Source organism: Myotis myotis, unplaced genomic scaffold (assembly GCF_014108235.1).
Source record: "Myotis myotis isolate mMyoMyo1 unplaced genomic scaffold, mMyoMyo1.p scaffold_m19_p_5, whole genome shotgun sequence".
Taxonomy (NCBI): domain Eukaryota; kingdom Metazoa; phylum Chordata; class Mammalia; order Chiroptera; family Vespertilionidae; genus Myotis; species Myotis myotis.
Genome location: NW_023416357.1, coordinates 81,826,155 through 81,853,062, shown reverse-complemented (window position 1 = coordinate 81,853,062; position 26,908 = coordinate 81,826,155). Strand labels below are relative to the sequence as shown.

The window sequence follows — 26,908 nt, the reverse complement described above, 5'->3', positions numbered from 1 at the left end:
TCGGGCTGAGGGACCATCCCCCCTGCAAGAATTTTGTGCACCGGGCCTCTAGTATATATTCACATATATATATGTGTGTGTGTGTGTGTGTGTGTGTGTGTGTATGTATATATACATACTAATATATAATTACACATATATAATACTTCTAGGCAATGAAAACCACTAAAACACATATGAAAAGAAGAGCAATTGATAAGTAAAAGTAATGATAAGTGTGAGTGGGTAGTTAAAATCCAGAACATATGTAGAATTACTACTGAGTTCTCACTATACCCATGTTCATAGGACATGAGGAAACATAGAGATTAAATAAACAGATGGGCAAATGGTGAGTTTTTGTACTAACAAATATAAAGTTAAACATATGAGGTTTCACCCAACATGGCCGAGGGAACAACAGCAATCGCCACCATCTAGCCCCTACTGTCTGCATTTGGCACAGAAAGTCGGAGGCAAATTTGTTCCCAGGGAAGACCTGGAGTTGGCCCTGGGTTTATCTCTGAAACTGGGGGTGGAGGCTGGGAGAGAGACTCCACTGCTGCTATTGTAACGGGATTCATCCCTCTGCAAGGCAACATGCTAAGAAGCCTTGAAATAGCATTTCTTTTGCTTTACTGTTCTCTCCTTCTAAAAAATATTTTAAGGAATTGTTTTTCTAAACAAAAATTCATTGTGAGAAACCAAAATAACCAAATGCCCGCAAATAAAGAATGATTATGTAAACTCTAATTCATCAAGACAAGAAAATAAGATTTTGCCATCAAAATGACAATTCAGCAGATAAGCAGGTGTAAAAACTGTATGAAGTTATGTCCAGCCAAAAGAACAAAGTACAGCACACAAAGTGGACTGTCCTGAGCACGCCCAGCAGGAACAGCAACGTGTGCACAGCCATGTGACACATGTGTGCACAGCCGTTCCCATCTGAAAAACGTATAAACGTGTGATCTTGACAATAAAACTGGTTAGGTGGTGACAATACATATCTCATTTTATTTTTTACTATAAAGATACAGCAAAGAGAGAGGTATTTAGTGGAAGTTCACTTGCTTTCTTAGTAGCTGCTAGCTTTCAAACAGGAGCCAGACTACAGGGTATCAGAGATATGAATGATGAGGATGGTGGTGACATTGCCTGAACCCTGGCACAGGTATCATGGAGCACTTCACGCCTATTAACTCCTTGGAAGTCATGTGGAGGCGGACACAATTATAGAACACACATCTAGGCCAGGGAGTTAACTGACTTGCCAGAAGGTCTGCTGCTCAATGGAAAGTAGAATCAGGTAAGCCCCCGGATTTGGCTCTGTACACTCTACCTCCTCTCCATGGAATTTGGAGGAATGTTTAAAAACTCAGCATGGAAGTGCAAACTGCTTTAAAGATACACACATTCACAAAGAAGGCTCAAAAGTGTTTTTTTGTTTAATCCTGGTGACTGAGCTTGAGAGAGATGGGAACTATATAACATGAGTGATTCCACTGAGAGAGTGTGGGAAACCTCCTGCAAAGAGGTGGATCCTGATGGCCACCAAGGCTACACCGGATTCATCAACGTAAAGGCTACAGAAGGACTAAATAAGTTCTAATTTAATCTGATCTTCAAAATTCAGAAATGGTTACAGTGAAAGAAAGAGCCCCTCTCTATCCTGTCCCCAGAGATTGCTGTTTAATAAAATTTACAAGCAGACATAGCATACACAATTCTGAATCTTGCTTTTTTCACTTAATTACATATGTTGAAAATCTTTCCATACCGTTAACATAAGGAGCTTTTGTATTCATCTTTAAAAGAGTAATAAATGAAGGCGGACTAACTTGGCAAGGGAACTCATTTTTAACCAATGCTCTGAGGAATCCCACTCAAGTTCAAGAGTCACCAACCTGTGTGATGAGGGGCAATCCAGTTCCACAGCTCCTGGACCTGGGATTGGAGCTAGGAGAACTGAGCATTTTAAAGTGTCTGAAATTACAGATGTGCTTAGCTTCCCCCTTGCACCAGATGTCCTGGCCCTCCTAGAAGACATCTGGAACTACTCTCTATTTTCTGATCGAAACAAATTAGGGTAGTTCTAGATTTCAGCATGAACTTTCTCATATAGGGGCTGGTCCAAGGTTCCCTCTCATATAAAATAACCTATGAGTAAATGCTCATCAGACAAATAGCAGAGTAAGCCCATATAGGTTTGATTTAATAACCATACAGAACAGAGGCCCTGCTATAGGCATTTATATTTAACTAGCGGCCAGGTGCACGAAATTTGTGCACGGGGGTGGGGTGTGTGTGTCCCTCAGCCCAGCCTGTACCCTCTCCAATCTGGGGCTCCTTGAGAAATGTCTGACTGCCCATTTAGGTCCAATCATGGTGAGATCGGGCATAAACGGGTAGTCGGACATCCATCTCACAATCCAGGACTACTGTTTCCCAACTGCTTGCCTGCCTGCCAGCCTGATTACCCCCTAACCATTTCCCTACCAGCCTGACTGATACCTAACTGCTCCGCTGCCAGTCCAATTGCCCCTAACTGCCCTCCCCTGCCAGCCTGGTCGCCCCTAACTGTCCTCCCCTGCAGGCCTGGTCACCCCTAACTGTCCTCCCCTGCAGGCCTGGTCACCCCCAACTGCCCTCCCCTTGCAGGCCTGGGTCCCTCCCAACGGCCCTCCCCTGTCAGCCATCTTTGACCACATGGGGGTGGCCACCTTGTGTGTTGGAGTGATGGTCAATTTGCATATTACCTCTTTATAATATAGGATTTTCAACCAAGTGGCTTTCCCTGCCACCCATCTAAGTCAGCAACTCTCTTCCTCTCCGCCCCTCAACCCCCTTCCTTTAACTTGCTTTAATTTTCTTGGCAGCATGACACTACCTGAACTTTTATGATACGGCAATCTGCTTGTCTGCCCTAGAGGCTGCCTCCAGGAGGCCAGGGACTTTGTTTTCATTCATTCCAGGACCATTTTCTGTTTCCCCGTTCTAGGCACTGAGGATACAGTGGTGAATGAGGTAAGACTCACGGAACTTAGGTTCTAGTGGGTGGAGAGAGACCAGCCAATCAGGAAACACAGGGTGTGTCATAAGGAAAACATTAAGTGGGAAAAGAGGAGAGAGACAGCCGGGAGGAGGAGGCCAACTGCACAACGAGCTGCGGGCCACTGCATGGGTTCTGCCTTTGATTCCCAGAGAAGTGGCAACCACTTCAGGGTTCTGTGAGGAAACAGCTTAGAAAGTGAGGGGTTCACCTTGACTGCTATTTTGCTAGGGTTGATGGGAAAGATGAGAAGTTGGGTCTCGTCTGGGTGAAGCTTGAGAGGTCTTAAGGAGGGCTGGTGCTGAGGGGGGAGGCCTGGGCTGGAGACACAACTGTGGGAGTCCTCAGCACAGAGAGGAATTTAAAGTTTTGGTGGCGAGTGAACTTCCTAGGGACTGAGGTGAGCAAGTATAAAGACTGGGCCGAAGGCACTGAGGCACCACCAGGGTCCACAACAGTTGCAAACACGTCGCAAGCGCCCAGAAGATGCTTACGGAATGAACGAATGCATGAACGAATGTTCAAATTAACCCGACGTAGGGGGCACTACCTCCATCTCTGTGAAAGGAGAAATGTCCCTTAGTTTAGACTGCAAGTACACGTATGCTTTCTGTTCATTATCAAAACCAGACATTTCCGGATGTTGATTCTTTTACTTTGGTATACTTAAAGTCATGCCCCGTGCTATGGTAATGGCATATGCTGCTCAACACAACGGGCTTTACCAGGTGGAAACCCAAGTTCCCACTTTGCTTTACACAGGTGTCTAGGTGTGGGAGGTACAGACCCAAAGGGACAAGCAGTCTCTTCTTCCCAGGTGGAAGGGTTCATCTGGTATAATTGGCAGTGACCAATTACGTCAGTGCACGTCCAGATCTAGACAATACCTGCCCCTGCCTAGCCCCAGCTCCAGCTGTTTTATACACAGAAGAGGTGGACTTTAGAAAAACCACATAAGTAAGCTTTTATTAAAAGCATATGTAATGTGGTGAGCACTATGCAAAGTGCTAGGGCAAAAACTTAGGAAGGTCTCGGCTGGCAAGATGCTGCTGATCTAATGCGGGCGCTTAAGCTTCCTGTGCCATGGTCCTTTTCGGCGGCCTGGTGAAGAATATGGACCTCTTCCTAGAAGAATGTTTTAAATACATATGGGAAACAATTATTTTGAAGAGCAGGTATTATAATACTAAAAATCTCAAATTTGTTATATAGGAACACATGTTCTTTAATGATGCACTAAGTAACAAATCTAATGATACGTCTAAGAACTGTACTGACATTTTGAAGTAGCAATAAGTATAAACAGTAATTGAGTATTTGCAACAATTATAATAATGTGATGTGAAAATATCTCTGATTTCCACTTGCAACAGAATCACAGGTCTGTTCTTATTCTGATTTGTTGACTTCATTTGCAACAGAAGAAAATGCTACATCACAGTCAGACTTTAGTGAAAATAAAGATGTATGTTTTCCAGGTTCAAATTCATGACCCCCCCCCCCTGGAATTCTGTCCATGGAATGGGAGAGCCAGAGCCCTCTCACATGCACACAGTGGCTTGTGCAGGTAAGTGTGGGTGTGGGAACGGGGCAGGGAGGGGCTGCTGAACAAAGGTTAACTATGAAATGTATTTTAGGGGACAGGGAGCTTGGGAAAGACCCATGATTCCATGGTAGTAATTAGATCTGGTATAAAATGAGGCTAAGAAGGCAGAGCTGCATCATGAAAGTGCCCTGTATGCTATGCCATGGTTTTTCAATGGAAGAAAGAATCATGGAAATACTTTATTTTAAGAAGGGCAGATTTTCAGAGAATCAGGTTTATATTTTAGAAAGATACTTTTAGCATGCTTGGAGAATGGACCAGTCCAGGGAGAAACTGGCAGCAGGGAGATCTGTTGGTAAGATACTGAAGCATCCAGGCTAAGAGTTAAAAAGAGCCAAATTATGGTAGTGGCAGCGGAGACCAGAGAGGTGAGGGATGCAGAATATCTCAAGGAGGTGGGATTAATATGGATTAGACAGGAGGGATAATAAGACTCAGAAAAGACTCTCTGTCTGAGGGAGGGAAAAATTGAAGGAAAGGGGTCTGTAGGAAGACGGAGATTATGAAGAGTAATGAGTTCACTTGGGTTTGAGATGCCTATGGTAGAATTGTCTAGTAAGGAGTCAAAAATACAGAGCTTTCTCTATTGGGGCACTAAACTTCTCCTTATTGCTCTGTAAGGGCTCTTTATATACAATGCAAATATGTTTGCCAGTCCATTCATCCATCCATCCATCCATCCATCCATCCATCCATCCATCACTGGAAAGTTGTGAATTTCCCTTTGTGACTTCTACCTTAGCATCTTGCATAGAAAAAATTTTCTACCCCCATATTATGTAAGTGTCCATCTAAAATTTCTCTTAGTATTTTTATGATTTTGTTTTTTACATTTAAATATTTAAGACATCTAGACTTTATTTTGCATGAGGCAGTTAATTATTGTGGCACCACTTATAGAAGACTTCATAGTTCTCTAAATTATTTAAATTCAAGCAAATTTTTTATAACTTATTTAAATTCAAGAAATTTTTATATACATCTTTTACTCAACTTTTCCTTCTTAAAAGAATACAGAAAAAAAAAAACCCAGAAGAAAAAATACAGAGGGAAGAAACACACCAATCAACCATATGTCTACACACAGAATTAACCACTTAACAAAATGGGTCCATTTACCATTGTCAATGACAAATTCTAGAATTCTAACTACATTTGGGCATTCCATGGAAAATGGAGAGTATCCATTAATCTTTACACTGTGTAAGTCCTACAAATTGTACAGCCTTTTAAAGGGAGAAAGCTCACAGAAATGCATTAATGTGAAAATAGTCAGACAAAAAGATAAATGAAAAGGTAAAAATATATGCTGTCCAATAAAATTTCAAGAACATGCTCTGCTTTTGTGCTCCAGGCTATTTTGATAACATTCCAAACAGCATCTAATTTAAATTTTTTCTCCCAACTCCTTTAGGGAAATTAGACAGCATGCATGCAGTCATTTGGGGGTTAATTCTTACTGATGTTGAATGCCTGGAGTCTTTGCTCTGCTCATCAGAGCATTAAATCTGAAAACTCAGGAGAGCAATGCAGCCAGGCTGCAAGAGTGATGCTATAAAGTTCTGCATTAAAAATTCATATTGCAGGCTTGCCTCAGAACTTGGCTCTGGCTGGAAGGAGAGCTAAAGGGGAAATATGAGACACCCCACTGTCTTTCTGGCAATTGGAGACATTCCTCAACAAACAGCACCTCAGGAAGAGAATGAAAGGGCAAACAAGCCGTGAAGGAAATCAATGAGTTCAATTAGCTAGCTCTCTCTTGCTTTCCTACAGCAAACTTTTCATTCTTAAGGCTGGTTTAAAAAGTTTTTTTATGATATCTCAGAACAAGAGCCCTAGCCATCCTTGCTGGTGCCCAGATGTTTGGCACCTCTCTTAATTTGTTTTACACCAGCCCAGAGAGCCCCAAATTCTCCCAGCCAGATGGAGCCAGATCTCTCCTGAATTCTACAAGTCACCCCGATGTGGGGCTGGAGGGGACCACACACTGAATAACCTGTCTCACTTTATAAAATGGGTCCTGCACACACGTGGCATTTAGATTTCGGAAGACAGTTACTCTGTGGTTATTAACCTCCAGTGCTGATCCATTTGTTAAAGCATTAACAACTCCACAATGGTGTGTACGCTGAAATTTTTGCACCCAAGTGGCAACTAGTTAGGATTAGTATACTCAGAGCCCTGGGAAGATGATGCGACACACTTTAATAGCTGCAGTCTGCTGCGACGCAGACGGACTGATTATCACAAATTCAACATGGAAAATGATGGGATTCTGTAGAGTTGAAACAGACCTTACACTGGGGAAATGAACCGACATTTTAAAGTGGGCCAAGTAAGATGCAACATGCTTTGCAGACAACAGCAGCAATGGAGGCCCCACAAATTGAGGGCATGTGTGTAGATCCTGTGCCAGGCACTCGTCATCAGAAGAGAGTTTAATGATGTCACAAGGGAAGTCCCTAAAGATGCCATAGCCACTGGCAAAATATAAACACACAAAGAGAAAGAGCAAGTGTGAAGCTTCCTCGTTTAAAGCCTGTAAGGCAAGGACAGCAGGGTAACAATAAATCAGGTCCCAAACAACAAGAAAACCCATGGGCAACCCTCTTAACGTACTATTGGATGGAACATGGTGCAGCATGTGCTGTTTCTGAAGAACTGTTCATGACATGAAAGAAATATTTATGTTCCAATAAAAAAATAGAAATGAAAATTGCCTGTCAATTTGATGCCACTTGTGAAAAAAAGGAAGAAAACAAAAATCACTGTATAGAAAAAACCAGAAGGAAATATGCCAAAAGGTTAACATCAATTATCTCTGTGTTATGAAATAATGAGTGACGATCTGTTTCTTAAAACATTTTAGAATTTTCTGGTATTGAGATCCCTCCTACTTCGTTGTTCTTTCTCAGGATTGCTGCAGCTATGTGGGGCCTTTTTTAAAATTCCAGATTAATTTTTGGAGAGTTTGTTCTAGGTCTGTGAAATATGCCGTTGTATTTTAATGGGGAATGCATTGAATCTATAGATTGCTTTGGGTAGTATGGACATTTTGATGATGTTGAGTCTACCAATCCATGAACATGGTATGTTCTTCCATCTGTTTATGTCTTCCTCTATCTCTTTCTTCAGTGTCCTGTAGTTTTACGAGTACAGGTCTTTTACCTCCTTAGTTAACTTTATTCCCAGGAATCTTAATTTTTTTGGTATGATGGTAAATGGGATTTTTTTTTTAGTCTCTCTTTCTGTAAGTTCACTATTGGTGTATAGAAATGCCATAGATTTCTTGGCGTTAATTTTGTATACTGCTCCATTGCCAAATTCATTTATTAAGTCTAATAATTTTTTGATGGAGTCTTTAAGGTTTTCTATGCACAGTATCATGTCATCTGCGAATAATGACACAGTTTTATGTCTTTCTTTTCCCAATTTGGATACCTTTTATTTCTTCTTCTTGTCTAATTGCTATGGCTAGCACTTCTAGAACTATGTCGAAGTGGAGTGGTGAAAGTGGGCATCCCTGTCTTGTTCCTGTTCTTAGGTGAAATGGTTTTAGTTTTTGCCCATTGAGTATGATGTTGGCTGTAGGAGGGATCTCAATACCAGATATCAAGCTGTATTACAAAGCCATTGTTCTCAAAGCTGCCTGGTACTGGCACAAGAATAGACATATAGAATAGAACAGACAATGGAACAGAATAGAGAACCCAGAAATTGACCCAAACCACTATGCTTAATTAATATTTGACAAAGGAGGCAAGAGCATACAATGGAGTCAAGACAGTCTCTTCAATAAATAGTATTGGGAAAATTGGACAGATACATGCAAAAAAATGAAGCTAGACCACCGACTTACACCATACACAAAAATAAACTTAAAATGGTTAAAGGACTTAACCATAAGATGGGAAACCATAAAAAATTAGAGAAATCCACAGGCAGCAAAATCTCAGTCATATGCCAAAGCAATTTATTCACCAATATAGCTCCTAGGGCAGTGATGGCAAACCTATGACACGCATGTCAGAGGTGACACGCGAACTCATTTTTTTGGTTGATTTTTCTTTGTTAAATGGCATTTAAACATATAAAATAAATATCAAAAATATAAGTCTTTGTTTTACTATGGTTGCAAATATCAAAAAATTTCTATATGTGACACGCACCAGAGTTAAGTTAGGGTTTTTCAAAATGCTGACACACCAAGATCAAAAGGTTCCCATCACTGTCCTAGGGCAATGGAAACTAAAGAGAAAATAAACAAATGGGACTACATCAAAATAAAAAGCTCCTGTACAGCAAAAGAAACCATCAACAAAACAACAAGAAAGCCCACTGCATGGGAAAATATATTTGCCAATGTTATCACCGATAAGCGTTTAATCTCCTACATTTACAAGGAACTCATACAACTTAACAAGAGGAAGATAAACAACCCAATCAAAAAATGAGCAACGGACCTAAATAGACACTTTTTGAAAGAAGACAGAAGGAAGGCCAAGAGACATATGAAAACACGCTCAAAGTCACTAATCATCCAAGAGATGCAAATCAAAATGATAATGAGATACCATCTCACACCTGTCAGAATGGCTATCATCAACAAAGCAACAAACAACAAGTGCTGGCGAGGATGCGGAGAAAAAGGAACCCTTGTGCACTGCTGGTGGGAATGCAGACTGGTGCAGCCACTGTGGAGAACGTATGGAGTTTCCTCAAAAAACTAAAAATGGAACTCCCATTTGAACCAGTGATCCAACTTCTAGGAATATATCCCAAGAAACTAGAAACACCAATCAGAAAGGATATATGCACCCCCATGTTCAAAGCAGCACAATTTACCATAGCTAAGATTTGGAAACAGCCTAAGTGCCCATCAGCAGATGAGTGGATTAAAAAACTGTGGTACATCTATACAGTGGAATACTATGCTGTGGTAAAAAAGAAGGAATTCTTACCATTTGCAACAGCATGGATGGAACTGGAGGGCATTATGCTAAGTGAAATAAGCCAGTTGGAAAAAGATAAATATCATATGATCTCACTCATTTGTGGAATATAATGAACAACATAAAGTGATGAACAAAAACAGACCCAGAGACAGAGAAGCATCGATCAGACTGTCAAACCTCAGAGGGAAGGTAGGGGAGGGTGGGAGTAAAGGGGAGAGATCAACCAAAGGATTTGTATGCATGCATATAGGCCTAACCAATGGACACAGACACCAGGGGGGTGAGGGCATGAGTGTGTGTGTGTGGGGGGGATGGGCAATGAGGGATAAGGACAGATATGTAATACCTTAATCAATAAAGAGAAAAAGAAATTAAAAAATATTTTAGAATTTTCTAAATTATGTATACTAAACATGACATTTTAAATTAAAAATAATAAATGTCATATAAAGTCTTCATTGATTGGGGGCAATTCCACGGCAAGGACAGTTTCTCACTTCTGTCAGTCTTCCTGCCTCCCTGCAAAAGGGCCCGACTGGTCAGTGTGTGCCCTTTGCCACTTTGGGAGCAAAGGAGAAGAGGTGCTGCGTCACGATGACCTGCGGGGCCACAGCCCTCAGCAGCAGCCAGGTCCCCGTGGTGAGTCAGAAACACATGGCTTTTGAAGGAATTTCACTGGGGGCAGAAGGTGGCGTGAACATTCCAGGCCGGGTCTCCATCACAATTCTTACTTCTTAAAGCACTTTAAAGGTTCAGATGGCTCCTGCTTTCTTCTTAGAAGACAACAGCTTCCTTGGTTTTCCCTTCTAGAGCGCACACAGCCCCACTGGTCATTCACCTCAGCTGTACCCCTGATCCACCTGTCTTCACAGCAAAGGCTGATTTATTAAGTCAACAAAAACAGATGATGTACCAGCAACCATGCTAATGTGCATGTGGTGGTACACAGAGAATAAGACAGGATCCTCCTGAGGAAGTTCAGCTGGCATTTGGCAACACGATGCAGTCTGCAGGAACCCTCCCATTCTCTCACAGACCCCCACATTCTGGGAAGCAAGAAGGCATACATTTTAATGGCCATTTTACAGATCACTAGATGCGCGATGATCTTCTACAAATTCATGTTTTCTTCCAACAGCCCCTTTATCCATTTCCTTTAGCTTCAAACGGTGAGTTCCCCAAGATTTATCTTTATAGTGAATCAGAAAAAGTTTGAGGATCTCTAAAAAAAGCAAAACTTTTATAGAACCATGCCAAACTCAGGTGACAGTCCATGAAGAATGCTTTTCTCTACAATACCCTCTTCAAGGATGCTAGATGAATATGATTATCATCTCAATGTTCATAAACATGTTTATGCCCACACATATAGGACAGCTACATATGCATGTGGTTTCGTGTGCAGAGCCTGTGTCCATGTGCATATCACATCTGTAACTACCCTGCCCCCTTTACTCTGCAGTTCTAGCACTATTTCAATGTGGGCTTTTAGCAAGATCAGCTGAAGGGAGGAGTAAAGGTTTCCGAATCTCATGCATGCCATTAATTTCTAGACCTGTGTGGAGTCCACAGAACAGGTAAAGAATCCTTGGCACTCAGAGGAATTTCTACCTGGATTTGAAAATATAAAGCCACCCCCTTCTTTCTGCACAGCCCCCTGGACTAGAGAAAACTCCAGATCAGGGCTGCATTGCTTAGAGAAAACAAAACAGCTGCCGTCAGTGCAAAAGTCAAGGAAAGCCCTTTAGGGCTCACCCAGGCTCCGGATTTTAGGTGTGGAGCACAATACTTGTACAGGGGGAAAATCCCAGGAATTTTACAAAATGCACATACTCTTTTGGAGATAAAATATAGAAGAAAAAGTCATCAAGTGTTCCCTCTCTGATCTGCTTCAGTTCTAAGGTTTAGGGACAGTAGGTTCTTTATTCAAGCCTATGCCCTGGAAACCATAAAAGTAGCTGCTTCACTATTTTTAGGGAAATTAATCTAGCCAGGATAATTACAGCAACCCATACTGGAAATTGATGACTAATCAAAATGACAGGAAATAGAAAATTTCACATTCTTAAAGGTACAGCAGAAAGACTCCACTTCTGGACAGTGAAGTTGGTCTTTTCAAATACAATCAGGGGGAGCAAAATTGGACTAGAGCAGTGGTTCTCAACCTTCTGGCCCTTTAAATACAGTTCCTCATGTTGTGACCCAACCATAAAATTATTTTCGTTGCTACTTCATAACTGTAATGCTGCTACTGTTATGAATTGTAATGTAAATATCTGATACGCAGGATGGTCTCAGGCGACCCCTGTGAAAGGGTCGTTCGACCGCCAAAGGGGTTGCGACCCACAAGTTGAGAACCGCTGGCCTAGAGGATTATCAAAATAGTGTGCGAGTCTCAGGCTTCATCACCCGAGCTCTATCAGGCCCAGTTGCCTAAGTCTTGCATGTGGAGCTGTAAAAAGATAAATAAAAGAGAAATCAGTCTGCTAAGGTAGATGCAATGGGGCTTGTGGGATAGGGACAGGAACTGAAACCCTTCAGGGAGCCTGTCACACAGGCAACACTGCTCCCATGAGGAGGCAGCACCACAAGGGTCCTTACAGGCCACCGTGTAGTGTGCCAACAGCACTGCATTTCGAGTCCAAAGGACTAGATCGGGGGCCTGACTGCATGTCTTGGGACTGTTTCCCTAACCATGCAGTGAGCACAATAAAAGCTTTCTCAATGACTGTTGGAAAGAGTAAATAAGATACCCTGTTTGAAACCACCGTGAAAAGTCCAGGTGATCTGTATGCAGGGAAGGCACCTGCCCCACCTCCATTCTATGACACACTCCCTTCTGGGAGTCCTGTCTTGAGCTGTTGGGTTTGTCACCTTTTCAAATCGTGTTTCAGGTCCTCCAGGCCCCACTGATGGGCATGGAATCCCCCATCTCCACAATGCAGGCACAGACTCCCCGAAACAATTTCAGTAAAACTGTAAGCCAAGCGCAAATGGGAAAGTTTTCTGCTTTCTCAGAGCATATTGTATATTGTGATAAAATACTGGCTATATACTTGAAATAAAAAAACACTATAAAATTAACCAAAGTGAAGTTCCTCATAAATGTCTCTTTTGTAATGTAGATGTAAGTACATGCATGTACAATGTAGCTCTTTTTAAAAAGCATAAGGCAAGGAATATAACATGAGTTACCTTAAGAAACATAAATTTTGCTGGCAGGAAAGGTTTGGGAGGTGCAAATTCTCCTAAGACTAACATTAGCTATAAAAAAATGTAGTATTTCAGTGCAATTCAATATTTTCTTTCATCAGAGGCTCAGAGCCGCAGCCCACAAGTTAAGAGGAATGTAGTAAGCTGACTGTGTGTGTTACAACTGAAGCTCCTTTTGCAACCAGGATTCTAGGAGACAAGAGCAAAGAGGTGGCCATGGACTTGAGCTGAAATGGGAATTCCTGCACTTTTACTCAGAATGCTAGTATCTTGGCTGGGAGAGCTGCATTTCTTCTGCAGTTGCAGCAGCAATCTAAGTCTAAGAACCAGTGAACAGCTGTGAAAGACAGGCACAGAGACGAGGGCCTGGGTGATGGCGCCAGGCCTCTCTCCACCTCCAAGTCCACCCGGAACCATTCCACACCACTCTGTTTTGCTAGAATCTCCAAGTTAAAGTCATTAGGTACTAATTCTCCATTTGTTGAGAGAAGTGGGAAGATCTGTACACAGAGAGACCGCCTGAGAAGGAGGTACCTTTTTAACTAAAAATAAAGGGGGCGAGGGCAGAGAAATAATTCATTTATTTAACCCAGAAATAGTTATAATCTGAAACCCTGCAAACCCATTACACAACAACTGTTCTGGCAAACACCGCTATGTTCCAACAAATATTAAACTGTGCTTGCCATTTGTCTAAGGAATCTTGCATTAATAAACATGAAGAAGAACACTTTTACCTCCCACTCTCAATGACAGGACCAAACAAAGACCAGCTGTATTCATCAATGGGTCCTTGTTCTGCACATAAAGGCTAATTACATTTTGCTTCAAGCCTACACATGGAAAACTTTACTGCTGTGGTGGCCGTCACAGTCAGCCCGTGCTGTCCCAGCTGACGCAGGGTGATGACTGTACACAATAAACAGGGGTCCTGGAACAGCCCTGGTGCCTTCGACCTGCAGGCTTCTTTACAAAATGGGGGTGAGGGATGGTCACACCAGTGACATCTTCCAGCAACACAGAGGCAGAGGCAACGCATGCTCTTTAAATCTCATGGCGCGATGATACCAGCAAGGTCAGTCTTCTCCAAGGTCTGCCAATTTCAGAAAAGCATCCCAAGCCCTCCTGCAAGTTTGCTAGGAATAGCTTCTACGGCTGATGGTGCTGTCACTGTGTGCTAGGTGCTGCACACACACCTTCTCATTACTCGTCACAACTGCCCCATGCCTTGACTACTATTATACCCATTGTACAGGTGAGAAAGAGAGATGTAAAGGTCACACAGGGAGAGTGAGCAGTGGCCCTGTGTGAACCACTCCCAGGTCAGTGTTCTCAAAGCCCACATTCACCCTATGCCTCCCCAACCCCCTTCCTATGTTTTCTGTCAACAAATACATAAGAATTGTTCCTTTCCAAGAGATACAATGAATTGTTCTGAAATGTTTTAAGACCATTTGTGAAAAGATTTGCCCCTGGAGGGCTTATATTCATATGTATTAAAGAAAAGCTGTCTACTCTAATAAAACATACATAGGTTGGGGCTGAAGCAGATGATACAGTGACAAACCTTTCCCAGAAAATAGAAGGGGAGAAGAATGCGGAGGGGGAAGCTTCACGTGGGATTTCCAAGACTGAAGCAATTGCCTCCAAAGTTAAAAGAAAGTAGCAATTATTATCTCAGTCCATTCTCTACATTTTTTGTGGATTACTTACTCTGGGAACCATCTACAGTAAGTGTTTGCCCCCAGGCTGCCTTTTGTTAGTAGTCGACCATCTCTGATTTGGGAAATGCGGGGTCTGTGTGTGAGCCCAAGTCCAACCCTCAGCACCCATCGTGCCCACCTTGACCCTGCAGAGAAGCCATTCAGGACTTCGGGATGGTCCTCCAAAGAGCAACCTTGCTGGCCTGTTTCCACAAACTACCTCCTTTGGCCTCCAGGAGCTCCTCATCTTGACTCATCTTTCAACCTCAAATCACATGTCACTCCCTCAGGAAGGCTTCCTTGACAATTCTTTCCTTTCGCTCTAGCTGGGCCTGTGGTGGGGACACTTGCCATTCTCATTTCCAGTTCCCTCTCCCCCATCTCCCAGGGGCTGCCCTCTGGCTTCTAAGTTTGCCACAAGGATTCCTGGCAGGGAAAGGAAGGAGGGTACGTCCACGGGGTGCTGGTGCCACCCCAGATTTCTCAACCCTCCCAAAGGCCACCAGCTCCTCTCAAGGTGGTCACTTCAAACCTGGGCATGGCAGACTCCAGCCAGTGCTCACTACGGATGCTACAGTCTCTCTATGTATCTCCCCATCCCCCCTCCTGGCCCAAGCCACAGCGAACAGTCCAGCTTTAAACTCTCTCTGATTACCCTAGTTGGAGTGTGCTGCCTTGTCTTCTGCAGAGACCCTGACTGGCACAGGTGCCCGTCATAATTAATGTTCCTTCTATTACAGCAGTGATCACACTGGATTGCAATGGCTTTTCTCTCTCCTGAGCCTTTTATCCCAGGCTTTCCAGAGCCTAGCACTGGTCTAGGCACAAAGGAGGCCTCCAGGAATGTCTGCTGAACTAATGAGTGGACCTGTTATTTTTGAGTCACACATATTGTGTTTCTGTCAGGCTTGTTCTCTCCACGTGCACATGTGCATACCACACCCTGCCTCCCTATTCATCATTGGAGAATTTCCTGCTATGATCACAGGAGGGAACACACACCAGGAGCACCCATGACCTTGTCAGCAGTTTGTGACAACAGCCAGTCCCAAAGCAAAGTATTTTCATGATGAGCAATTGATCCCCATACATTGTGATACAGTTTTCTGGTTCTGGTTGAGAGAAGTGAATTACCCCGCAGCATTAGCCTGGCCTATAGTGAGTCCTGAAGAGGATGGGGACAGGGGCTACGACATCCCTTCTCTGATTCTGTCTCCCAGTCACTTCCCCAGCCACCATGTTCCCTACCCAGAGAAGATGAAAACCTTAGAGCAGAAGGAAATTTAAGTCCTTACTGGATGACTGTTCTCTGTTTCAACCTCAGTCCTTAAAACAAACCAATCAGGTGGACACAAATTTTCCATGCAGCCTTTTGGAAGCAAAGATGAATCTAAACCAGGGACAGTATCCCTGCAGGCCCTCTACTGGGAATTGAGCCTGTAACCCCACATGTGCCCTGACTGGGAATCAAACTGGCAGCTTTTCAGTGCACGGGATGACACCCAACCAATTGAGACACACCAGCCAAGGCTGGAAGTTGAACTTTTCTAACGCTCTCAAAGCAATGTTTTTCAAAATGGTTTATAACTGAGCTCCACAGGAGTAACTGTGTTTTACATTTTGATCCTGGGAGTAGGGTGGCACTATTTAGCACCACCCCCGCCCCCTCCCCCTCCCCCAGCCCACTAGGGCCTGTGTGAGTGAGCACAGCAGAACTTTCTTTCCAGAAAGTTTCAGGTGGTAGGATTGTTGAGAGCACCAGAGCTTGGGTATTAAACTGACACAAGCAACTCATGGGAATTACACTGCATTCCTTACAGCAGTTCCAGAGGCCAAGCACTTCTAAACCCTGCACCGCTCTGCAAAGCCAACAGACAGAAGGGAGAAGAGGGGAAATCCTTCATGGATTGGCAAAATCATGTGAGACCTGACCAAACGTGCAGATGGAGGAAGCCAGGCAGAGACTTACTTGGCAGTAATTTCTTCATCATATTTGGTTTTCAGGTCAAATAATTCTGTTCGAGTTTTTTCCAGGGCTGAAAGGAAGAGGACGTAAAACCATAACATAAGACACTAATTGTTTAAAAAAAAAAAAGACACTAATTGTTTAAATTAAATTTAAAAAGGAACAGTATACAAGTTCCTTTCAAAAGAGTAAAAAATTACAAAAGTATATAGAATGGAATAGAAAATCGCCTTTCACTTCCACCTCATTTCATCCCATGCACCTCCTCAGAGATCACCACTGGTTATATTAGTGTTTAGATTTCTTCCCTTTAAATATATTTTGTTGTTTAAAAATATCCTCATACATCTTTGTACATCAAGCATGTCAAACTCACGACCCGTGGGCCGCATACCTCATTTATTTGGCCCATGCTAGCCTTTGAGTTTGACATGCTTGTTGTACATGTATCTATCTATTTTTCGTTCCCCATAAATAGGATGATACAAGTATTTCCTGAGACTTGCCTTTATCAGTAACAATTAGCTCGGGTATAGAGCCTGCCTGCCCCATGTCAGGCACTTCAGCATGCCTAGAAGTGAGGGGCTGGGATAAAGAGCTTCAACGTTCCAACTGCAGATCAATACCACCAGCTGGCCTCCCAACAGGCAAATTACATTCCCACTAATACTCTGAGTGAGACTATTTTCCTATGTATTCACCAACACCGAAGACTATCAATTAAAAATTTGTTTGACAGTCTGCTAGGCAAAATAATTGTTCACTGACTTAATTAGCATATCCCAGACTATTAAAAATTGTTAACATATTTTTCATGTGTATCAGCCATGTGTATTTATTCTGCAAATTGCCTGTTCACATCCTTACTCCACTGTTCTACTGGACTGTTTATCTGCTTTTATGATTTGTAGGTAGTCTTTATATATTTTGAGTTTTATGCATTGTCTGCTAAGTTTGTTGTGATTATTTTCCCATTTAAATTAAACATATAGTGCTGTTTCCCTCAGAATAAAAAAAAGAAAAAAGTAATAAAAAATTTAGCATAACCTTTCTTGCTATCTTTTACATTTTAAAGGTCTGTTATCTCTGTTCTCCTTAACTTCACTAGGGGTAGAAATAAGTTTTTCTTTTCCTAATATTGTTCCAAATGAAATGTCGGTCCTTGACAGTTAGGTGATTTAGATGAGTTTGTTGGAAAAGGAGCAGGAATAAAGAATGGCTTGTGGAAAGGATGAAAATGTAATTCAGATCCTCCCACCTCGACACTAACAACTCAGTGTGGGTGACTGACAGAAGTCAAGGTGGAGAAGCGGGGGGCTCTCTGTGGCATTCTGGAGCATGGGCGCCCTTCCTCCTCTGGGCTCACTACGTGGGGCAACAGAGAGCAGAGGGGGCCTGGAGAGACCTGGAGATAGACCAAACTCCCCCCATGTCAGTTTTCCCTGCATCAACTTGACAAGCATGAAGAATATCACACCTGTTTGCAGAGTCTGAACTTTATGTTCCGCTTCTTCCAGCTTTGAGGTGGTGGACATCTGTGTCTCTTGCAGCTTTCTGAAAAGGAAGAGAAGAAAGCCAAATTGGTCATCTTGTTTACCAACATAAACGCCTTGTGTGTGCTGGAGCTAAGATGATCAGCTATCTTCACCATAACACACAGAGCCAGCAACAGGCACATGATTAGGTATCACTTGTCATGCCATGAGCACAAAGGAGCTCACTTACTGATGCTCTTCTACTACCCAACTCTGTACCCACATGTTACATGAAGTGAAGTGTGCATCCTGTGGGACCTGATGGGTGGTAACTGATGTAGAAGGTCATCCTAAATGTAATTGGTTCTGAAATGCCAGATATTAAAAAAATCATCATCATGCACGCATTGTTTTCTGAAGTTAGCCCATGAAGAATGATACATCTACATTTTGCTGACACAATGAAGGAATTTGTTGGAATAAAGGATGTATTAAATAGATGTGACAGCTGTTCCATTTTTGTGATAATGGAATGCGAATGCAACTGCAATACCTAATGGGAAATACTGAATGCTTTAAACTACATTCCACATATTTACATTTCCCATGATCTCCAAATGAATTCCCTCGTCAATAAATAACATTCCTTCCTCCTAATCTGCAGAAAATTCTCCAAAAATAAGTTTATTATTTTTATATCATATGAATATAACATATGCTCTCATAATAATAAATCTGGGAATACAGAAAAGTAGAAACAACAGTTTTAAAAAAGTACCCAAATTTCCATCACCTATGGAAATGGACTGCTCATATTTTCACATATTTCAATTATAAAACTAATATATGCCCTGAGTTAAAAACAAACAAAAACCCCCCAAACATCCTATATAATAAAAGCCTAATATGTGAAGTGTCCAGTCGTCTGTTCAACCAATCAAAGCGTAATATGGTAACGATATGCTAAGGCAACTCAATCACTCGCTATGACATGCACTGACCACCAGGGGGCAGTCGACCGGTTGACCAGTCGCTATGACATACACTGACCACCAGAGGGCAGATGCTCCGACTGGTAGGTTAGCTTGCTGCTGGGGTCTGGCTGATTGGGACTGAGCAAGATGAGCCAGACATGCCCTGGAGCCCTCCCGTGGTTCCTCCCTGGCTGGCCAACCTCCTGTGTCCCTCCCTGGCCCTGATTGTGCACCGGTGGGGTCCCTCAGCCTGGCCTGTGCCCTCTTGCAATCCAGGACCCCTTGGGGAGTGTTGGAGAGCTGGCTTTGGCCTGATCCTGCTCAATACAGGAGCCGCCACCTGGTGGTCAGTGTGGCTGGCAAGCACAGCGGCGGTGGTGGGAGCCTCTCCTGCCTCTGTGGAAGCGCTAAGGATGTTCGACTGCCCTGGGGGAAGTGTGCCTAAGCTGTCAGTCATATATCCCCCAAGGGCTCCAGGACTGCAAGATGAAGCAGGCCGGGCTGAGGGACCCTCCCCAAGTGCACGAATTTCGTGCACCGGGCCGCTAGTGAATATTATAAGAGCCTGGAAGGTAAAATGCCCTTTCCCTTCCTTAGTTCTATTTCTTCCTCATACAGAGTTCTTTCACAGCCTTCTAAAATTTTTCTACGTTTACAGAAATATAATATACTCTAAAGCAGCGGTTCTCAACCTTTGGGTTGCAACCCCTTTGAGGATCGAATGACCCTTTCACAGGGGTCGCCTAAGACCATCGGAAAACACATATATAATTACATATTGTTTTTGTGATTAATCACTATGTTTTAATTATGTTCAATTTGTAACAATGAAATTGGGGGTCACCACAACATGAGGAACTGTATTAAAGGGTCGCGGCATTAGGAAGGTTGAGAACCACTGCTGATGTAATTTACTACAGTGTAATGTAAACTCATATGCAATATACTGTGGTGTAATATATACTCATATGTAATATACTATAGTATAATATACACTTACGTGTTATATACTGTAGTGTGATATACACTCATATCTAATACTAGAGGCCTGGTGCACGAAGTTCCCTTCAGCCCAGCCTTCACCCTCTCCAATCCGGGAACCCTTGGGAGATGTCCCCGGGATCGGGCCTAAACCGGCAGTCGGACAACCCTCTCACAATCCTGGACTGCTGGCTCCTAATTGCTCACCTGCCTGCCTGCTTGGTCGCCCCTAACTGCCCCTCCCGCCCCTGCCAGCCTGGTTGTCCCCAACTGCTCCCCTCGTCGGCCTAGTTGCCTCTCACTGCCCGCCCCCCTCCCCCCCAGCCAGCCTAATTGCCCCCAACTTCCCCCCCTGCCAGCCTGGTCGCACCCAACTGCCCCTGGGCTGGCCTGGTTGCCCCACGCAGCCTGCTGTTCAGTCGTTTGGTCATCCCTCACTAACCCCCCTGCTGGCCTGGTGGTAGGCAGCTATCTTGTGAGGGCATGAGAGTTAATTTGAATATTACCTCTTTATTATATAGGATTTTGAAATATAAACTCATATATGTAATATACTATAGTTTAATATGCACTCACATGTAATATATAGTGCAGTGTATATTACATATACTGTCTGCCCCTTCTTTTAGGACAAAAGGGATGACAGCACACAGGGCATCCTGAACTTTGCTTTTTTTCTTATCTCCATACTTTGGAGATATTCTACTCTAGCACATATAGTTCTTCTTTATTCTTATTAAATAATTGATGTAAGCAAGCCTCTAAAAACATTTAGATTATTTATCTTTTATTTCCCACTAAATAATTCTGCAGTGATCATCATGTAGATTTGATGCATAATTCTGAGAGCAACTGCTAGATAATAATGATCAAAAGATATGTGCAATTTTTTTTGTTTAGATAGATGTCGAGAAACTTCCCAACAAAACAAACCTCACCAAGTCAACTCCCTTCAATAGTATGTTAGTCTGTTTTCCTATGCCAACACTGAATAAAACTAACTGTAATTTTACTGCGGAGTAAAGCTGAGCATTTCTGTTTGTATGAACTGTCTGCTGATCGCCTTTGCCGATTATTTGTGGTGCTGCTTTTTTTCTTATCAATTCTTTGTATATAAAGAAAATGAGTCCTTTTTCTTATGTGGTGCTAATACTTCTTCCCAGTCTCCTGATGCTTTAAAAATACTGTCTATTGGTATTTGTTTTTAAAAAGGTTTTAAATTTTAAGTAATGAAAATAGATTGCTCACATTTTCACATACTTCCTAATTTTCCTTTTATGCTTACAGAGATTTCCCCACTCCAAAATTATTAAAAACAAAATATTTGCCCAAGCTTTCTTTCAATATGCAAATGATTTAATCATTATTATTTAAATCCTAGATCCATTTCAATTTTTTCATGTAAAGAATGAGGTAAAGATCTAGCTTTGCCCTCCACTCCCAGTGGTCAGTCAGTAATTCACATCTTTTAATAGAATAAATCCTTTTACCTATTTTGAAAAGTCAACTTAAAAATATTAAATTGCCATATTAAGTTTATTTTCATACTTTTGTAATATGTTTGCTCTATGCAGATGGACTCACACTGTCCATAATATTTTCTCATGCATTTTTCACTTTATATTATGCTGGATATATTTGTTGTTATTACAAATTCTATGTAACTATTATTTTAATAGCTGCATACTGTTCCATCTTTTACTGACCCACTTCTCATTGGAAAGCGTTTCAATTGCTTACACCCTGCCGCCCCCCATTATCAGTAACATGGTGAGCAGTTTCTTTGGGCAAAAAGTACTTTGCTAGGCGGCATTAAGAGTCCACTCATCTCGCCCTGGCTGGTTTTGCTCAGTGGATGGAGCGTCAGCCTGCGGACTGAAGGGTCCCAGGTTCAATTATGGTCAAGGGCACATCCCCAGTTGGGGGTGTGTAGGAGGCAGCTGATTGATGTTTCTCTCTCATTGATGTTTCTAACTCTCTATCCCTCTCCCTTCCTCTCTGTAAAAAAATCAATAAAATATATATTTTTAGAGTCCACTCATCTCTGAGAGCCCCGACTTCTCTGGGGGGTGCACCCAGCCCCAATCTCCCAGCAGCGTGGGTACAGCATCCCTGTGTAGAGTTGGGCTTGGCCTGGGTCCTGAAGTGAGGATTTTGAAGCCAGTCTGAGCATAGGGAGGCCAGGCCTGCAGTGTGGATCAGACCCTGGTCCCACCTCAGGCTGACTAGGTGGGAGAGCAGCTAAGCTGAGGCTCAGTTTCTCCATCTGTAAAATGAGATGCCCACTTTGCAGGTATGTTCTGGACTATGTTCCAAGAGGGCCTGGTGGGTGCAGAGCAGGCACTAGGTGAGTGGAGTAGGCATTCTTCTTCTTTCCTAAGTGAAGCCAGTTTAATAGTACTCCAGAGTCCTCAGTGATACCCATCTTCACTGAGCCCACCGTATGGAAGTCAAGAACCTGCGCTCAAAGTCAACCGGACACATTAGGCCAGGATTCTCACTTGAAACCACACATTCACTGCCTCTTGTTAATGGATACACTCATTCTTCATTATAGTTTTAAAATAAAAAGTCTGTATTTCACCAGAGTTCTAAAACTCCAACTTATGTCCTACTACAGTTTTTATAAGAAATCTAACTTTCATGAAATCATCGTAAGAGTGAAAACCAGCTCACTATTTGTGAAAATGTTTTGGGTAGAGTAGGCGATCCAAGATCTAAAGCTCACAGTAGTTGGATGATTCATGAACATGGTTCATATTTTACTGACATCAGCTCCTTGATCTACAAAGCACTATGAGGTCATGAAAAGATGTACAGTTGCCATGTGCCAACCACACACAGTTCATGCATGGCCTGGACAGGCACACTGACTGAGACGGTCCCCCAGCGGAAAAAGACAGATACATTTCACTCAAGGTAGTCTCACCCATTACAGAAGAGGGGACACCTTTAGTTTTCAAATAATTTTCCCTAGAGACCCTAAAATTTTGGTTTACTCCTGGGCATATTTCACAGGTACATTTTAAAAACTGTCTTGTCATGTGAAGTTTAGATGTAAAACATTATGTCAGTACCTGCAAACCCCAACACATGCTCACCTCTCCTTTTCTGCAAAATCATTTTGTAACTTTTGTTCCTTTTCGAGAGCTATAGTCTCAGCTTGGTTCTTCAGAGTCTGTTCATATTCTCGGATTTTCTCTTTAAGTGCTTTTATCGTAACCTCTGCAGAAAGAAAAGAAATGAAAAAAAAACCTACAGTAAGAGAAGCACAGTTCTGTGTGGCTATATATACAGGCTTTCGTAACCGAGTAGGATCGGTGTGTTTTAAACTTTAGCTCTTCAACTCTGACACAAAATCAATGGTTATGAGTCCCTTCAGAGACCTTTTACTCCCTAAATGTTAAATTGAACTTTAAACGTTTAGGTTGAGGAGGATCAATGGATTTTTCTGGGAAGAAGAGCTATGGTTTCTCTAATACAACTTACAAAAAAGGAGGGGGGAATCAATGGTAAAATATAACATCTTATTGATGAGTCTTAAATTAGTCCTCTACTGAGGAAAATTAATAATGTTTTAGTGTGGGTTTTAGTACTTTCTTACAAAGAAAACAGTTCATAATTATGTGTACATGTTGGAAGATGCCGTCTTAGCTGAAGTCACTATGTCTGCAGGCCTGCCTGGCTGTGGGCACACTTTTGCCATGTCACAGTGATGAAATATGGAGTGTGCTGAGTGGATACAACATACATCTCCTTGGCTGGGTAGGACCCACCTTGTAGGCTGGCCCTGGAAAGCTCAGGCCAGGGATGCCATGAGGGATCCCCCACCAGGGATGCCATGTTTACAGCTGTCACTTCAATTACCCAAAATGGGAACACCAAAGTAGGTGTAATGAATGGGGCAGGGTCCTAAGAGCAGTGGTGGCTCTAGGGCAGGACCGCTCCACATGCTCCCTCCCACAGATACCTCCTCCCTGTGTGCTGAACAGTCCCTGGCAGAGAGAGCACTGTGGTCCCAACTCCAAGGAGAATGGAGCTCTTGCATGAACCCAACTCTTAGAAGGAAAAGCTGAGGCTCTTTGTGGCCCCAGCACCTGGCACAGGTGGGTGCTCTGGAAATGGCCGAATCATAATGAACGAAGGAGCTGAGGCTGGGCCGACAGGGTGAGGCCCAGACAGGGCTTGTGACAATGGGGCTCCATGCTCATGGGACAATGCCACCTGCCAAATCTGTGCCCGAGTAAGAGCTCGCTCCGTGGCCCCTGTTCTTTCAGGTTATAACTCATGTCCACCTTTACTGCCTGAGCAGCACAGACATGCTGGGCAAGGCAGGAGTGCATCAACTGGGCATTTAGTATTTATGGGGCTTAGTGGATAAAAGCTAAAGGCTCTTTGTTTAAAAGAAGAAATTGGCCATTTTTAAGTGGAACCCAGATGATTCTCCTTAGAGCAGTGGTTCTCAACCTTCCTAATGCCGTGACCCTTTAATACAGTTCCTCATGTTGTGGTGACCCCCAACCATAAAATTATTTTCGTTGCTACTTCATAACTGTAATTTTGCTACTGTTATGAATCGTAATGTAAATATCTGATATGCAGGATGTAATTTCATTGTTACAATCTGAACATAATTAAGCATAGTGATTAATCACAAAAACAATATGTAATTATATATGTGTTTTCCGATGGTCTTAGGCGACCCCTGTGAAAGGGTCTTTCGACGCCCAAAGGGGTTGCGACCCACAGGTTGAGAACCGCTGCCTTAAAACTAGTGACCCTGTCAGGGCATTTGAAAGAAGAACAGGGGCTCTCTGCCTTTTGGACTGGTTATTCCGGGCCTGAAAGAAATGCTCTGTGAGCACTATGGTTAGTGGTTCCCATTAGTATCAAGCCACACCAACAGGGCCAAAGTCACCTCTGAAAACACTTGCACATTCTGTAAGTCAATGGTCTACGCAAACATATAGAATTTCTGCCTCTAACAATTGGTGGAAATATCTGCTTAGCCCCTGGACCCCAGTGCTTATTCCAATGGGTTTCTCAGTGTGGCACATCTATGCTCCTTCCAGGGGACATTGGGGCACTGGCTGGGGCTCCCACTCCGTCTGATGAGGGGGTAGCTCACTGATCGGCTGAGCCTAAGTCCAGGGTTGATTTGTCCTGGAGCCTCTGACTGTGGTCCTCCTCCTGTATACAGGTCTGGCTCCAGAACATGCTCCTGGGTGTGCCCAGCAGGACCCCCTACAGGAGAGAGAATAGTGTGGCGGAAAGGGCACTGAAGGGCTCTGTTCTCATTGGCTATGGCCGGGGCCCCAACTTACTCATCTTTAAATGTGGGGAAGAATTATAGCATGTAATAAATTCCCGTCCTGCTCTTTTTACCGATCTACAATATGTGATGACTAAAACAAGTGACACACACCCCAACCCTTCCAAATTAAAATCATTTTTATATTGGGAAGGAAAGAGAAGAACTTAACATTTTTCTGGAGGTTGGAAAATCTGTTAATATATCAATAAATAAAGAAGGGGGGGATTTCTAGAAAACAACAGTGCTCCATAAGAGCAGCTGATCTTCACTGGGTGTCAGGAACAGCGCTAAATGTCTCACCAGCATCTCATTTTACCTATAACTATCTTCTGCGGTTAGTGTGAGAATCCCCCACCCAAGAAAATGAGGCTTATCACAAGGCGAGATCCCTTGTTCAAGGTCACACAGCTAAGTAGCAGCAATGAAGGGACTCAAACCTGGCCTGTATGCCCCAGTGCCTTTGTCCTTGTCTCTGACTAAATAATATACTCTTTCATTTATAAACACCCATCAGGTGGGCCTTTGGGGAGCAGAACATTTCACTCTCAGTTGGTGTCCTTGCTGGGCATGGAGGCACTGACAAAAGCAAGGCTGGGGGGAAGGGCACCAGCACCTTACCATCCTCCAACAAAACAGAATGAAAATAAACACTAAGAGTGAGATGCCAGAGGTCACTGGATGGAAAAACAACAACGTTCATTCCTTTTGGATAGGGCTATAGCGAAGCCCAGGTATGTGCATTTATAGGTTATCTTTCTTTTTTTATTTAATTTTGACATTTGTATATACCCCTGAAACCATCATGACAATCAAAATAATTAGCTTTTCTATCATCCCAACAGTTTTCTTGTACCCCTTTGTAAAGTTTCCATCCTGTCCCACCCCTGCTGAATCTGCTTTGTTTCTTTTTTTTTTTTTACAGATTATCTTTCACCTGAGCATTTCGATAGTTCTGAAAAGAAACAACTCCTGCTGAGGAAAGGCAGCCCCTTCTCCCACCCGAATCCCAGTCTAGTAAGTCCAACACCTCATTTCCCAGCAGGACAAAGCTGTCCCCGAGTCTCAGTGACTCATCGCTCCCCGTGGCACCAGATGGAGGTGTGTGGGTAGGGGGAGTGTGTGTGTGTGTGTGGGGGGGGAGGCGGTATTTTAGCTGTCTCCCACCTCTAGTCCCCCGAGGAAGGGGACCCATGGGACTGCTGCCCACACTGCCCAGGCCTGTACCTTCTAGCTGATCATCATAGTCTTTTCCTGGATCCTTTTCGTGGACAAGCCCTCCTCGCAAGCCTGTCTTCAATGGGCTCAAAGCCCAAGGACACTTTAAAAAATCTTCATCAGTTAATTCTTTATCCAACTCTCGGAGAATAATAAACAGAAGGCCACTCGGAGGAGGTCACCGAAGTGGTTTGCCTTTCCTTGTTAGCTCCTGCTCACCCAAACCTCAGACAAAAACCAACAGGCTGCATGTCTCCTTGGAGCTGCCTGAAAAACCTGCAGCTGCCGTCAGGCAGGGCTGTGCTTTTTCTTCAAGAAGATGTCATAGGGTTCCTGGAATCTGAGCACATCTGGATTTTAGGTGCAGGAGCGATTTCTTTGTTCTTCCCTGACAAGAAAAGCCAGGCAATTTTTGCCCTTTTTGTCTTGTTGATGGCAGGGCAACCACACCAAGAGGCTGTTTTCTTTCATTAAA

The 26,908-nt window shown here is 43.1% G+C and overlaps 1 protein-coding gene across 12 annotated transcripts in view; it reads right to left on the bottom strand.

The window, feature by feature from the left end:
* CUX1 (cut like homeobox 1) overlaps positions 1 to 26,908 on the bottom strand; it is a 367,924-nt gene that overhangs the window by 120,536 nt on the left and 220,480 nt on the right. For all 12 annotated transcript variants that reach the window (XM_036308912.1, XM_036308918.1, XM_036308921.1 and 9 more), the window contains exons 6-8: positions 23,006 to 23,129; positions 17,952 to 18,028; positions 16,478 to 16,544 (exon numbers count right to left, since the gene is read on the bottom strand). In XM_036308912.1, the coding sequence (XP_036164805.1) occupies positions 16,478 to 16,544; positions 17,952 to 18,028; positions 23,006 to 23,129 (268 nt within the window). The remainder of the gene's footprint in view (positions 1 to 16,477; positions 16,545 to 17,951; positions 18,029 to 23,005; positions 23,130 to 26,908) is intronic.